A 17,103-nucleotide genomic window follows, 5' to 3' on the forward strand; every position below is an offset into this window, starting at 1 on the left:
AAAAATGTGGCTTTTATTAGACGTACCACCTTAAGTTATGCATGGGTGTTTTCCTTCATGTATCTGGGTCAGCAGCCTTCTGTGTCTACAACAGCAGATAAACACTGCCAGATTTTGCACTCCTGGACAGATCTACAGGCTCTGCACAACAGTCTACTCCATATTAAAGGGATAGTTCACCCAAAAATGAGAATTCTGTCATCATTTACTCACCCTTGTGTCATTCCAAACAGTACTGGTATGTGTAACAGTAAAGAGTCAAACAAAAGGATGCGACCAGGGGATGACAAGCTCCAACAAGAACAACGAAGCACCTTAAAAGTAGCCCTTATTACTCGCGCACTACATTCCAAGTTTTGGAAGCCATATAATAGCTTTGTGTGAGGAACAGACTGAAATTTAAGTTGTTATTTACTGAAAATCTTTCTTGACAGCACTGATCACCATTCACTTGCATCAGATGAAAAAGGCAACTTGGACATACTGCATGCTGTTTAAATAACTCCACTTGTGTTTCACAGAAGAAGTACAGTCATATGGGTATTAAAAGATACAAGAGGGAGTAAATGATGACAGGATTTTTGAGTGACCTATTCCTTTACGGAAAACGATTACACTTTCTTTCGACAGCTTCTTTCTGACAAGAATAGTATAAAAATTTCTCTGCACTCCAGGAAATAATTCATTCAAGAGAATATCCATCATCTGAATGGGACAGCAGAAGTGTAGTATGTGCCCCATGTTCATTGCAGGTGCTTATTTGCAAAATGTCACTAATTTGTTTGGAGATCCATCAGTCCTTGTTAGACAGATGATGGACATTGAACAAGACTTTGACTGCCTACCATCTTTCAAATGGGGTTTTATGTGCAGATAAAAGGAAGACATCACTGTAAAGAGGCTGAGGTCTAACCAAAACTAAAAATGTTTGGTGAGTGTTTGCATCAAACATTTTGTGTTGGTTTAATAAATCAATTGTAACTGTATAAAATACTTGTATGTTATTTGGTGAAGGAATAGTTCACCAAAAAATGAAAATTCTGTCATTATTTACCCTAATGTCACTCCAAACCGTTATGTCATTGACCAGAATTCATGACATCATGACGTTACGTTGCTCATGGTCACAACGAGAACCATATTTGATGTTTTCAATGTAGCTGCCATTATTTATTTAATTTCTTTACTTCATGAATAAGATTTGATTTGAGAGTGAATAACATTTAAAAAAAATTCTATTCATCACACAAATTCATCAAATCCCTTCAGAAGACTTGGAATATACAATACATATGTCATATTGATTACTTTAAACTGTGGCTTTATGGTATGGAGTCACTATTCATTCATATTTATGCTGAATACACCCTGATAATACTTTTTTTTTTTTAATTCACCTTTTGTGTCCCATGAAAGAAAGAAAGTCATATGGGTTTGGAGCGACAATAGGGTAAATAAATTATTTAAAGTTTTAGGTAAACTAATCCTTTAAATGTCAAAAATGACATAATGATTGTTAAAACCCATTTTTCTATTTTGGGACAACTATTTGCAAAAACTATATTGTGTCAATGTTGCTTTGTAATTTTTCTGAACAGTACTTTTTCAGAGTAATCAAATGAGATGGGGATTTGCTTACATAGCAGAGCCCCCACTTCAACTTGATAATTTTAAGATATTCTTTTTACAAATAGAGAACAAATGTGTTCACGTCTGCTCAACCATCTGTCTGTCAATCAAACCAAAGACATCTGTTTGATACACATCCGCTCATTTATGACTATTAATACATTTAATACGATTTATCTTTGTATCATCCACTTCTAACTAGCTGTGATGAGTCTGTTTCTGTCTGACAATCCCCAGACTCCAGAGTATTTTGAGGTTAGAAATGTCAAGGTTATCACAAAGCACAGACTGAGAACAAGTCAACAATGTGACTATAAGATACCTTTCCAGTATCTCATTAAAGATACAGGAGGGTATTTCAGGAGCTGCATATCCCTCTGAGATGGAAGCAATAAAAGGGCATATGAGCTCCCAAGTGATACTCACCTCAGATCAGGGAGGACTATTCTCTGGGTGTCTGCCACTTGCTCTTGACAGTAGCAAAACACAGCCATGGCAGGAAGAGTAGAACACAGTGGTTGCCAGATGTCAAATATCATCGTCGCCTGTGAGGCGCTAACTGCCCTCTCTGTGACACCATTGTGTTTGGTCTTTTGTCATACCTTGTTTGTATCAATGAGACTGTGGAAAGTGAGGTCACATATATTTTTAATTAATGGGATAATTTAGGCAAAAATGTAAATTCTGTCTTATTTACTCACTGTGTTCCACAGATGAAAGAAAGTCATACTCGTTTGGAAATGCCAGTGCTTGCAAGGCAGCAAAATAAATGTGTTGAAGTTTTTGGAAAGTTTGGGTTTTATGCTTTGGTTCTGTGTAAATGTTGTCATTAAGGTAGCCATGACTGGTAAAATATGCAAGACAAGATCAATCTCAATTCAGTATGCAAAAAGATGTAAGAAAGAATACCGATCACGATCTATCATGCAGATATTGTGATGTCATTGATATCCGTTAAATTTTTCAATTAATGTGGAAGGCCACTGGACAGGGGGTCTGACTGGAAGTGGATGGTCGTGGGACAGAATTCAGACTGGATGTGAGCAGCTGCTGGACAGGGTTCAGACAGGACGTGGGTGGCCACTGGACAGGGGTCTGACTGAACACAGGCAGTCGCTGGACAGAGCTCTGACTGGACGTGGGAGGCGATTAAGTCTTCACAAGTCCAAATAATGCTCAATCTAAGCAAAAGACTCTTCCAGACCTCCCCATTACTCTCTCTTTATTTGGCATTATATCCATTATCCAATAAAAGGATCATGGACAAATGGTGCTGCAAGGCAATGGGTCTCCTTCTGTTAAATGAAGAAAACTGAAGACAAGGCACGCAACACAACAAGAGGGTTAAAAATCTTTGTAAAGTGTAATCTCATATGGAACCCCAATATCCATTTGAGCACAGTTTCAAGCTCTTTTGCCAGTGGAGAACATGAGATTTCAAGAGATAAGAAGCATGGTTCTCATCCATCAAGGCAGGATAAGTAAGAAACACTCTTATGATGTATACTGTATGTCATTACATCAGGGACAGCTTTACAAAAAACTGGATAGATTGAAGAAAATCATTATCTGGATATGCTTGTTAACCATGTGCAAATGTCTTTTTGTTGGGAACAGCATGTAGTGTTCCATTATTCTTAGGGATGCACCGATGCATCGGCTGAACATCGGTAACGGGCGATATTTGCCTCGTTAACTGCCATCGGCAAATAAAAATGACATTCGCCGATGATTATATGTGTCATGAACGCTGTGCTCAGGAGAAACTTTTTTTCCCTCTTTTTATTTGGGCAGGGGGAGATACCGAGACGGGCGCCCTCTCCTCAGTAACTTAGATTAAACAAAGAAGATGGCGGTCGTGTGGCAATATTTTAGTTTCAGAGAAAGATCAGCGTTTTGCAGTTTGCAATACGTGTTCCATTGAAATTTCAAGAGGGGGGGCTGTTAGAAAGTCATTTAACACAACAAATCTCATTGGACATTTGAGAAGCAGGCACGAGGCGGTGTACGGCGATTACCTGCAAGCTGACCAAAAACGGAAAAATGAAGCCGCCAAGAAAGCGCAAACCCACGGTAAGACTCAGACTTCAATTGACACAGCGTTTGAGAAAGCCAAACAGCTGCCTCCAGACAGCGCCAAAGCGAAACAAATAACAAACAAGGTGATGGAGTTCATTGCTTTAGATGACCAGCCTTTCTCTGTAGTGGAGGACGTGGGTTTTCGGAGTCTGATGAAGTTTATGGAGCCACGCTACACGCTGCCGAGCAGGTGTATGGGACGCGCGATGGAGAGCATGCATATCACACAGAGCGCAAGAGGCAACGATCCGACAGAGCAAGGCCCTCCCTGCATGATGTGTTTGAGGAGATTCTGGAAGAAAATGGACCAGAGAGGACAAGTACCTCTGTATCCCAACAACTGGGTATTTTCCTGGCAGAGACCACTATTCCCAGAGGTGAAAGCGCACTCTGCTATTGGAGAAATAACCACGTGCGTTTTCCAGAACTCGCACAAATGGCAAGCAAATACCTTAGTGCACCATGCACCAGCACGGAGAGTGAGCGGTTATTCAGCTCTGTGTCTCATGTCTTGGATGAAAAGCGAAATAGGCTTTGCTGTGACAAGGCAGAGATGCTTATCTTTGTAAAGAAAAACATGCATCTTATTAAGAAGTAGGCCAGAGATACAGCAGGTGACTTATGTCATTAATGATCAGAAGTGGAGGTACTGTTTTTGTTTTATAAGATGCCCCATGTTCCAGCCTGTGAGTTCTGAAACACTGTAATGTTTTATTCTGTATGAGAAATACACAAGGTGAAAGATAGCCCTATTTATGTTTGTATTTATTTTAATAACATAATTTATTTATTCCACTTGTTTTTGCATTTACACTTGATGTATTTTTTTTTAATTTATCAGAAAAATATTTTTTATTGGGCCATGAAAATAATCTCATTGAGTAAGTTTTTGTTTATCAGGCTAAAACCACTCAAATAATTTTGTTGGGCAATGTACTGAAACAATCTTTTCATTGATTAGTTAGCAGTCAAAGGTTCTTGAATGTTATTTTTCAGAAAATAACTTGTTATAACTAATGTCAACCAGAAAGTGACATTAAAGGTTGTTTTTGTTTCATAAATTGGTCTGATTGAATTTGTGCTCATTCTAGGATAGTGTGATCAAGAGCCGAAAGACTTGTATGTTTCCGTGGCACAAAAGAAGGAATAAATAACAAAAAGAAAAAACATCGGCAAAGTTGTTATGTTAAACATCGGTATCGGCCCAGAATTTCCCAATCGGTGCATCCCTAATTATTCTAATATTGTAGGTATTTTTATCAGGTCGCCTCCGCTCATGCAAGATATGTTACACTGATTGAACACACAATAACCAGACTATCCTTACACAATATCACAGGAGCAAGAGTGCCGTTATCCTAAATATTAGCATGGCTCATCGGGTAACTTATATTTCAGACACAGCTTGGCCAGTTATTTTGTCTATTTTTTTATTTATTTTTTATTTCAGGTTTATTTAACAGGGACAATGCACACTAATGATACATAATTAAATGTACAGTGTGCCAGAATTAGCCAATAGGCTATTTTACATCTGCTGTCCCTGGACAGGTCTTGATATGTCACACCTTAAAAAAAAAACAATATAGCTGGGACAATAATTAACAACAAAAGTTTCACCTATCTAAACACAAAAGAACACAATAAGCCAGCCAACCACATTGGCATAGCACAAGAGGCACAAACAAGGAAACAAACAAACAAAAAAGCAGGACAAGGAAGACAGTGCAGCAGCAAGATTTCATGTCAAGTGTAATGTAAACAGTCCTGACTATCTATTAACCATTTCTTTAAGTTATGTTTAAAAGAAGCGTACGATTTAAAATTCCTAATTTGAATGGGAATGTGATTCCATTCACGAGCAGCCCTTACTGAAAAGGCTGTTTGACCAAGCGCACTCTTCCTAAACGGGACAATGCAGTCACCTCTTGCTGCACTCCTTGTAGATCTGAGAGCATTTGGTGCTGTGCTCACAAACTGGCGCAATACAGGAGGAGCCAGTCCATGCTGAATTTTGTACACAAGACAGAGATCTGCGTATATAATCAAGTTTTCGAAATTCAATAAATTATATTTTTTTAAAACATGACAATGATGATAATATATGGATTTCCTATCGAGTACTTTAAGAGTTTTCTTATATAGGGATAGTAATGGTTTAAGAGAAGTGTTGCTAGCTTGTGACCAGGTTGTCAAACAATAGGTGATATGAGATAAAATCATGGAGTGCATGAACATCATAGCGGCCCTTTTTGACATGCAGCTACGGACATATCTAAAATTTGCCAGGTTGTACTTAATGTGATTACAAACCTTCTTAATGTGTAATTTAAAAGTAAGATTGTTATCCATGTAAACTCCAAGATATTTAAACTGAGACGACTTGTAGTCTCTCCCCTGCTACGACTATATCAGGTTCTACACAGCCAATTAAAATCCAAAGGCTTTTAGATTTACTTAAAAACATACATACAGTTTTGGATACATTCAGTTGAAGACAATTATGATTTAACCATTCTGTGATCTTTTGCATTGATTTTGATAGCAGATCAGCAGCTTGAGCTGCACTGTTAGCATGTACAAAGATTACTGTGTCATCTGCATACATTTAGGTATTGACATTAGGACAAACATTTGGCAAGTCATTTACATACAATGAAAATAAAAGTGGACCCAAAATAGAGCCCTGTGGGAGACCTGCAGATAAGGAAATTACACTTGATTGTTTTTTGCTCCTTTAACAAAAATTGTTGCATACGAAACCAAACCAGGAACACTCTTGACAGTCTGTATGAAAAGCTGCAAACAATGACAAACGGGGCGATACAAACATTGAAGTGTCCCAGTGCTGTAATACTAAATATCAGCACTCTTCAAATGCAACTTGTCCAATCCAATTAAAACACCGGAGCTAACTGTGGAATAATGAACTTTAATTTATCATGCTCCTGAGATGGCTATGGGCCTTTCAAACACATCAGATCTCTTTCTCACACATGCACATACCCATAGGACCCTATTAACAGCACTATTTCAAACCACTGATCATCAGAATTATCCACTTTACAGTAAAACCTGTTATGCAATTAATGCCAGTCATTGCCTCTGGGGAAAAATTCCCATCACAATAATATCTTAAGAAAATTGCAAGTCTATCTCTATTGATCATTATAAATTCCAACCTGTGCCCTGTTATTTAGCTGTTTTAGATGAGAGATAACTAGTCTGATTTCAATCATTAACAAATAAAAATGTTCGCTGTGGTGTTCGGTGGAGTGGCACTCATCCATGCTCAGTGTTGTAAGCATTAGATGTACATTCAATTTAACCTTGACTTAATCTGCTAATTTATTTGTATGTAAAACTGTTTTTGTATCTACTATGTCTACACTCTACCCCACAGTTTCCCAACCTTTTTTGTCTTATCCACACAGCCCCATTTTATACTGGATGGATATCACCTGTAACATTAATATTTTTCAAATCCCTCTGTAACAAAAACAATCAATACTGTAAGTGAAAAGCATTCTCACCGAGTAGCACATATAAATTTACTTTCCACAAACGTTTAATTCTTGGACACATTATACATCACATACAAAGCAAACTCAAAATCAATCCAAGTTCTCCTGGAACCTGCTGAAGTAACTCCCAGTGGTAAATGTACTCCTGGTTGGGAATCGCTGCACTATACGGTTGAATGACATAGAAATCTTTTAGTATTATTCATTAGAGTTTCTGCTTTGATAAAGAAATCTGGGTGTCCACTTAAAGCTGGAGCTGAACAGACAGAGAGCAGATATGATTCCCATTTCTGTCCTGTCAAATGATAAATAGGCTGGAGGTGCTAAGTGTTCTACAGCAAATACATTAATCTGTCATTTCCCCTCACTACCGAGTGCTACATGAAATGAATTATGCATCCTTTTGGGGCAGTGTGTGTTGATCTAAGGATTAAAGACTGTGTGTGCGCAAATGTGTATTTTTGTGCTTGTATGAGCGTGTCCAACATCACGATAGACACAATCAGTCATGTTGAGAGTACCTATAAAGAGCAACAGGGCTGATTAAAAATCAATGCAAACATGAATGACATCTATAGGTGACAAAGGCAGTCTGGGTTGGATCCAGGGCTGGACAGGTAATCTGGCATACCAGGCATTTTACCGGTGGGCCGACTAACTTTGGGGCCTATCGGTTGGTCGCCGCCATGTTATGCAGAACGGACCACAAATCTGTGCCGCGATATGCAGAAAAGGACAATGACCCCCTCCCCCTGCTCAACAACCAGTTGCTGTGTAAAATCCCGTGCCGATTTCTCTTCCCAGTCCAGAGCTGGTTGGATCTAATATAATAGGACCTGAACTATCAGTCCTATAACTGAGTAAAGCCTAGTCCAATGATACTAGCATGCACACATTGTGTTGTCAAGCAATGTGCTTCCCACAAGTGGATTAACTTTTGATTAAACATTTTCATAACTCAAGAATTCAATTCCCTTTGATGTAATTTCAACAACTTCTGTATCTGTCTTGGACGCATTGTAAAAATCCAACAAATATTTTTTTCAAAATAATCTCATGAGCATTTTGGGTTTTGAAAACATGCAATAATGTACTTCGACTTGCGAGTCTCACACATGAAATTGAATGAAGACACAAATACATTTTAGAGCCTGTTTACATTTAGTCAGTTTGTGAATCTTTATCGATTCAATTGCTATCCAACTGGAAATGCACATTTCATATACCCTTGTCCAATTAAATGCGTCTCTGCAAAACAGATGTAAGTCCGATCTACTATTTCCATGCTACAGAATGTAAATATAACAGAGTTCACTTTTGAGAAAATAACTTCTCAAGTCAAGTGGTTTTTATTGTCGTTTCAACCATATACAGTTAGTACAGAACACAGCAAAACGAGACAACGTTCCTCCAGGACCATGGTGCTACATAAAAACAACAAAGGACCAACACAGGACCACATGAGACTACACAACGAAATAAAATACCTATATAAAATACCTATATATACCTATATACCCATATAAAGTGCACGTGCAAACATGTGCACAAAGTACGGGACAGTACAACAAATTTCTGACAATGAACAGGACAATAGACACAGACACAGTGCAGTGCCGACCAGTACACAGTAGTGCAAAAAGATGACAGTTTCTAAAAACGTAAACATAACATACTATAAGATAGTGTTCTATGCACATAGCAGTTATTTATGTAGCAGACAGTTAATATAACACTTGATATGATTAATGAAAAGATGGCAAAAATTGCTTAGATGATTCTGATGCAAAAGGCAACAGTTATTATGTGCCGCATTTTCTTTGTCATCAGCATTACATTTTCTATATTTAAGAGTTAAATGGGAGAGAAAGCAGGGTAGCACTGATGGAAGAATATAGTGTTTCCACAGGAAATGACTACACAGTCTCATGACAACTTGTAATAGCAATTCGTACAAGATGGCGAAATTGTTTATTTATGCAATACAAATGACTGCTGTATGTCAATAAGCTAATATGCTTCACTTGTATCACGCCAAACCCCAATGTTTTCTGTCTTCCGTGGTACACAAATTATATTTCCTATTGAATTCATGGTTAGGTTTATATTTTGGGTAAAGGGTAGACTTTATGGCTGAGTTTAGGTTTGGGTTTTTGTTATTATGAAAAATCATAACAACATGATTCGGTAGTTGATTTATTTTTCTCTTGGGTGTAAAAGTCAAAACAAATTTATATAAGCCAACTTGTACAATTTCTTACTATTTCACCATCTCAATTTATTACAATTTGTCATGAGACCAGTTTGGGGTGTCCAACATAAGGATGTGACACCTAACGTAAATATCGTATTGAGTTGTAAATACATCTTAGCTGACAATATTCCCCCAAATGTTAGATCAACAAGCCTGATGGAGTTCAGTTGGACAAATATTTTCATACTGAGCAATGTTGCTCTTTTATTAAGGGTTGCTGTTTTATTCCAGACAGATGAATATCTCAACACTGGCTGTAGAGACAGAGAGACAGAGAGACAGAGAGACAGAGAGACAGAGAGACAGAGAGAGAGAGAGAGAGAGAGAAACCTTTTCTCCAGCTTCACTGCTTAGCTTGAGCAGCGAGTGGATCAATAGAATTTGGACAACTTTTCTTCCTGTCCATCCCTCTTTGCTTCATTAAATATGTTCCACAAAAATGCTTCCAGGATCAACAAATCAAATTCATGAGGTGCTCATAAGCTATTATGTAACTGATATATACTTCTGATATTATCTTTCTTTTATAAGAAAAACATATGATGGTAGCTCTGTTAGGTCTGTTCAAGTCTGTTAAGTGCTTGGTGTGACACAATACATGTTTACTGAGTTTCAGAGGCCTATCAGATGTATTGCGATACTGAAATGGTGCATTTGCATATATGACAATAAAGCTCCAAATGAAGGTCAAGGCATTAACCTACATTTAACATTTAGGCTTTTCCAAAATCTAGTATTGCGGGCACTGCTCTGCCATTTACACCACCTATACAGGCGGTCTACTTTAAAGGTTTAGAGCACGATAGAAAGGCATTGGTGGGTCTGGCATTAATTCTGTTAACTTCTTCAATTTCAATAATCAAAACATTTAGGATGGCCACCATTTCAATAGAAATAATTTGTTTATTCATTTTATAGCAAGAAATAAAATCTCACCATTGAACACATATTTATCATCAAATTTCCACTATTTTTGTATTTTTATTAAAGCATGGAGCATGTTGCTAACAAATTTGGTATTTTCTTGCGAATATGGGCACTAGCATTCTGCATGTGAAGTATAATTAGCATTGGCATCAAGTATCAGACCTGTATGAGCGCTGTTTCAGTGACGCACATCAGATGGCCACATGTCCCTTTTCCCCAAATGTGCTGGCTGCCCAGGAGGATATAGGCTGCCAGCCTGTCTTCTGGGTGTGAAATCAGAGCCAGTTCTCCTTAGGGGAAACCATGCTGACCTTAATGCAATCCCAGTGGGGGATTTCTGCCATTGTTACATGGCAGCATTGGTGGCTATGGTCGCTGAGCCAACAGAAATATGCTGCCTGCCTCAAGGAGCAGGAACCGTGGCCCAGTAAACAGGGTGGGATGGAGCCTCAGGTGGAGGGGGTTGCAACAGACAGGGGACACACACACTCCAACAGTTATATCAGGCAAAAGAAAGAAAGAAAGAAAGAAAGAAAGAAAGAAAGAAAGAAAGAAAGAGAGTGCAGGATAGGCTCATGTGGAAAATAGCTTGCACTGGATTATTTATAGAGTGTTATCATTGGAAAACAGAGCAGAAAACACTTTACAATAGAATGCTGAAAACACTACAATAAAGAAAAATCTGAAATGTAAGAGAAAAGCATTTCAAAAACTGCTAGAGATTCCATCTTAATGGAAATCTACACCGTATTTGTTATTTCTCTCTCTCTCTTTTTTTTTTTATACAATTTGTATGGAAATAAATTATACAGTAGCTAAGAAGACTAATCTTTTTTTGTGTGTGTATGGATAACAGTTAAGCCATCATCTAAATGATTTTACATTCACACCAATTAAACATATCAAACACAAAGTGGAAATATCTTTCATCAGTACTACAGTATAAAACAGAATATTATCTGCTGTGATGACCAGCATTTGTGAACATTTTGTTACATTGTTTTAAGATAAAGGGAATAAAAGATTGAGATTTTATTCATCTTTTATTTATGTATGTTTTATTATTAATACAATTACTCCTTATTGCAAAAACACAAGATTTGCATGGCAACATTTTTAAAGAGCTCTAGTCACATTATCATGCAACAATATTTAATAATAGCATTTTCAAGAGTACAATTATCATTTCAGGATACTATGACATTCAAAGAGAAATAATTTAAAAATTATTTTAGATTTCAGTCTTTGGCTTTTGAGAAAATCAAGATGTAGCTAAAGAAGATATAAAGAAAAGTCAGATATCTATTCAGTGGCTTTAAAGTTCAAAGTACATTTTTGAATAAGAAACGAGTTTGAACTAGGGGTATTTCAAGAAAATAAATCGCATGGAGGAAGACTGCAATAGGTTTTGTAACATGAGCAGAACATTATATTTATTCTTCATATAGTCTTCACTGGCCAGTTACGGTAAGTTTGCTGAAAAAAAAAAACAGATAGGTTTTTGATGCACTGTCATCTTTACAGAGTCTTTATGAAACATGCAGATTTGCCTTATGTACCTGGCATAACTGCAAGTAGTGATTGATTTTTGTGCTGCACATAGATCAAATTAAATGCTGGATAATAGTTTTCTGCTCTTTCTTTTGGGAAACCACATGAAGGCTATTAGTTTGAGCTGTGGAAAGAGTCCCACATGATCTGCAGTCATATGTAACTGAAAGACTCAGTAGCTTCTAAAAGTACAATGTCAGAGTAAATGTCTGTTTCTAAATTCAGGTCATTCACATGCAGAATGTCTTGTACAGTAAAAAAGCCAGAATCCAGGGGGGTAGTAATTTTGTACTCTCAGGGAAGTAATGAGATCTTTGATGGGATCGTTCAGCACATGCTGGTGTGAACATCTGGATAAATTTTTGTCAGGTTTTCATTAGAGGAATATGAGATGAGAAAGCCAGCATACGGCAACACCTTCAAGCTTCGTTTAATGCTAGATCAGTTATGTGAATAACAGTTTCCTGTCTTTCATGACCACTAAAATTTAATATCAGCATGAGCAAATCTGACAACTATTACAAAAATATAAATTAAGAACATATAATTAAGCACGCTTTTCATCTTGTATGACCTCATTTCTTCCATTACATCTTGAAAAACAGTTCCCAATAACGCATCTAAAAGCTATAAAGGAAAATCAACCTCTCGTAAAATCAGTGCAGTCACTGCTAGTACTTAAATCCAAGCTGTTATCTAACCAGTTTTACATATTGAAATAACAATAGCAATTTAACCTCCAGCATGCATAATACCAATTAGTTTTTTATTCTCGTCTCATTTTGAACGTTTTGTCATTTAAATTCAGTGTATGTATATAGTGTGAATATAGTGACACAAAAAGCAGGATTTGATCATCTTCTCTGTTAATGTCCGAATGTTAAATGTCCGAATTATCTAATCCATGTCTTTTCCTATTTCCATTGATAACTAATTCAAACAAAGGTATCTTTAAACTTTAAAACACATCTTTACATTTTAATTACATGGTCTCACGATCCACCACTCAGAGGTCAATCACAGAATTTAGAATTCTTCCAAGCATGTTCAAGCCCAGGTAATCCTCTGTATAATCGCTGGAATGACTTGCTTTTAGATCGTCTGCCTGTTCTCATGATTTAGGTCAAATCATTTGCACATGATTTGACCTAAGTGGCCCAGAGTATGGGGTCAGAGGTTAATTGTATTTCACACAATTACACCCAAGTCTATGGATTAAGAGCTGGTACCATGTGACTAATGATCATGATTGTCCAATAAGAGGCTAGGCAATATGTTTTTGTTTTTTTTACAGAACAGAGATGACATTACAGTGTATTGGTTTCATGGTAAAATCTGTAAATCACATCAAGCCTTATGATTGGTTTGACCTTTCTAATGTTTTTGACCTTCTAATGTTTCATAGTAACTATAACTTTTTTCCTTGTTAATTAATCTTTTTTTATTTAAAACACTATTACAGCACCACTTATTTTTATGTTGTGCCAAAAATTTATCTACTTTTGTTACAAGCCAAAAAAAAAAAAAAAAAAAAGAAAACAAATCTAGTGCTTTTTTTTATTTATTTTTTTTTAGAGTGAGGTGCTTGGTTTGAGAAAAAAGGTCTGTGAATTATTACTCTGCTTTGTCTTTGAGCTTAAAAAATATACCATAAAAGTGATCTGAGCTTTCACAAACTTCAGATGGAGATTTCTACAATAAGTATGGCAGTGAAAAAAGAGTGACATTGTCTTTGTAAGAAGATGAAAGGGAAATTTCTTCAGCTACTGACTCACATCCTCAGTGACAACTAAAATGGATCCTATTGAGGGGGTTTTGATATTCTCACTGTATTTTGTGTTATATCAACACAGATATATTTAGAGAGCTAATAACCACAGAGGAGGTGATGTAATCACTCTAGAATCGTAACAAATGTGAGTTTAAAAATGTGCGATAATTCCGTTCATTTTTGAGCTGTTTGATCCCAGTGTTAAACAATACAGTACACACAACTGCAGTGGCAGCCCACGGTAGAGGCCATAAATAGGCTTTCACAACAGCACTGTGCTCAGCATCTTCCTTCTCTTTAAACATCTCTATGTAGGCTGAGCTTAGAATAAGAAAATTAGAAAGTACCACACAGCACACAAATTTTCACAGCTGCACCACAGGCAAAACTTTGGATAGTACAGAATAGGATTTATTATGCTTGTAATTTGTAACTACATGTGTAATTCAGTACACAAGTACATTATATTGTGTGCAGGGTCTGGTATATTTATTGTGAGCAAAGCAACCATGCTTTTACACTGCTTCAGGCCATTTTCAAAACAGTTTAAATGCAGTGCATAGTTTATGCTTAGCTTGTGCGAAAAGAGTGGAACTAGGTTACAATCAACTTACGCATGTTGTTTGCTCTCGCCTGCACAGTGTCATAATGCTGTGTGTGCATTCCGATGGCCTCCTCATGATGACCCTGACGGGCACCTTGCATCACACTTGCCACAGCTCTGTTGAAGCACAAGCAATTTCGTTAGCTCAGTATGTCCTTAAAACACCTTAGATTCTAAACTCGGAAAGATATCGGATTTATTTATATAGCAGACCAGAGCACAGAGTGATACAATGCCAAGACATTGGCATCTATTCATTCAGCGCTATTGCTGTCGCTGTCCAGAGTGCTGATTTAAATGGAGCACGTTTTCCTCTCAAAATGGATGAGCAACTCTTTCAGCAACCAGCACACTGTGGGCTCAGCTCTCATCAGAGGTTCTGACCATTTTTATCAGAAGGAAAAAGAGATTCCCATCTCCGCAATCCAAATTGAGTTGCTAAAGGGTAAAAACTGACAACTGGATGTTATGCAACATGATGTATCATTTGACGGTTTGTCAAATTCTTGTGGTTTACATGTTCAGGAGTCCATTAGAAAATACATCACTGATTCAACCTAAGTCTAAATTAGGTTACACCAACAAAACAAATTTAGGTTAGGTCAATTTATTTACCCTGACAATTGAGCTAATTTATTTGTGGCATAATGTTGATAACCCCAAAAAGATAATTTCGTCTTGTCCATCATTTTCTTAAAAAAAATAAAATAATAAAAGACGACGTTACTGTAAGGCACTTACAATGAAAGTGAATGGGGCCAAATTTTGGAGGGTTTAAAGGCAGACAAGTGAATCTTATAATTTTATATATTCACTTACAATAATTCTTCTGTTAAAACTTGTGTATTATTTGAGCCGTAAAGTTGTTTAAATTGACGTATTTACTGTAGTTTTAGGGTTTTATTGTTTAGGCTACTTTGTCATGTCGTCATGGCAACAAAGTTGTAAAATTGGATATAACATTACACAGACAAAGTTAGTAAGCGATTTTAACACACTAAAATCATGTTAACATGAATTTTGTTTACGTCTTGTGGATATACTTTTGAAAAACGGTGTATTTTAAGGTTTACCGATTGGCCCCCATTCAATTCCATTGTAAGTGCCTCACTGTAACCCTTTTATTTCTTTTTTTTTTCCTTTTAAGAAAAGGAGGGACAAGTCGAAATTATTATTATTATTATTGTTATTATTATTTTATCTATTTATTTATTTTTAGTAATCAACATTATGCCACAAATACTGCCAACTAAATACGAAATACTAAACTATTATGAACCCTAAATATTCCTTTAGGTTACAATGGCAGGTTCACACTTTTTAGTGCGTGTATATACCGGAGCCTTTTAAATTAGAGGAATTTGTGAGTTTGCATAACAGAAATAAATGCATGAATTTCGAAATCTTAATTAAGATCCAGTGAATAGTTTGTTCTTCCATTAAGCAGGCAAATGCATATAGGCTCAACAGTCTAATGAAAACCAAAACCTTAGAAAAACAGAAAAGCTAAATTCAAATGAAAACATCGTTTTAGCCTACGTGTGATTCAACGAAACCCACAAAAATTAGTCGCCGTACTTACCGAGACATACTTTCTCTGTGAGGTCTATGAGCCTTCTCTAGTCCAAGTTTTGTAAATATCCCCACCAGTGCCATGATTGCCACTACTCCACATATTATATATACTATCAAGTTTGTTTTATCCTTGGTTGGATCATGTCTAGGGTCAGTTTTCTTATAGGGTGTTTGCCCTGTTAGCCATACTGGCGTATCGTAATTTTTACAGTTGCTCTGATCCAAACGAGAGTTTGTATAAGCGCAGCAAAAGCGGAAGCCACAAGTGCCGCAACAGTATAAATAACTGCCTGTTTGGCAAACGAACGGCGGGTCCCACTGTCCCATGACATCGTAGTAGCCCCGACATTTGTCCTCTGTGTGTGGAGCAGCGGAAACGCCGCTCTCCTCATCCCGGGACCCGTTGGATCCTGAGAGCATGATGAAACCCTCGAGCTGCTGCTGCGCTTCTCCGTCCGCGCGGCACAACAACACCAGAAATTTCACTAAGAAGTACTCTAAGAGCAAGACTGTCCATCTCATCCTGTAGGCTTCCTTTGAAGGACGAACTCAGACAGAAAATAGGATTGGTACTACCACTGACAGCAGGGCATAAAGCCACATGTGTGAACAAAGCCATTCGGGGAGGTTTGCATTTTTCAAAGCGCTTCTCTCATGAGGGGCAGCCAAATTAATGCCACTGATTATTTTGTAAAGTCCACTCTGACAACTGTTGTTCTCAATCCCAGCTGTTCTGTTGATTTGTTAAGCACTTTTAGCCCCGTGAAACCACTGCGCCAGCTACCCTGAAGGCTGTCTTTGTGCTGATGACAGAAGTGAGATGCACGAGCGAAGCGGCAGAACTGTAGCGCGCGCCTGATAGAATAATAGCACTGAGGGTGCATGGGAGAGAGAGAGATGCGTAAAGGGAAGGAGGAGACAGAAGAGAGACTGGCCAAGGAAAGGTATTCTGTAGTAAACAAATCATAGTGAAAAGTTGCCTTCTAACTCAACACATAATATGCCACTCGTAATTTCGTTTTACAATGAATATGAAGTCTTTAAAAGCGCGTAAAATACCCGCTGAAGGCACCTGCGATCAGAAATCGCAACATTGCCTACAGCCGTGGCCAAAAGTATTGGCAGTGACATACATTTTGTGTTTCGCAAAGTTTTCTGCTTGTAATATGATGTAGCGCCTCTATTAAGC

General features: G+C 37.4%; 1 protein-coding gene across 1 annotated transcript in view; it reads right to left on the bottom strand.

Annotated features, from left to right (window-relative positions):
- LOC127633672 (protein shisa-9A) overlaps positions 1 to 16,728 on the bottom strand; it is a 47,599-nt gene extending 30,871 nt beyond the window's left edge. Inside the window, exons 1-2 of the mRNA XM_052112917.1 lie at positions 15,922 to 16,728; positions 14,350 to 14,456 (exon numbers count right to left, since the gene is read on the bottom strand). Coding sequence (XP_051968877.1) covers positions 14,350 to 14,456; positions 15,922 to 16,436 — 622 coding nt within the window. The 5' untranslated portion in view covers positions 16,437 to 16,728. The remainder of the gene's footprint in view (positions 1 to 14,349; positions 14,457 to 15,921) is intronic.
- Between the last annotated feature and the right edge of the window lie 375 nt (positions 16,729 to 17,103).

The sequence above is a fragment of the Xyrauchen texanus genome, chromosome 40 (assembly GCF_025860055.1).
Source record: "Xyrauchen texanus isolate HMW12.3.18 chromosome 40, RBS_HiC_50CHRs, whole genome shotgun sequence".
In the NCBI taxonomy this organism is placed as follows: domain Eukaryota; kingdom Metazoa; phylum Chordata; class Actinopteri; order Cypriniformes; family Catostomidae; genus Xyrauchen; species Xyrauchen texanus.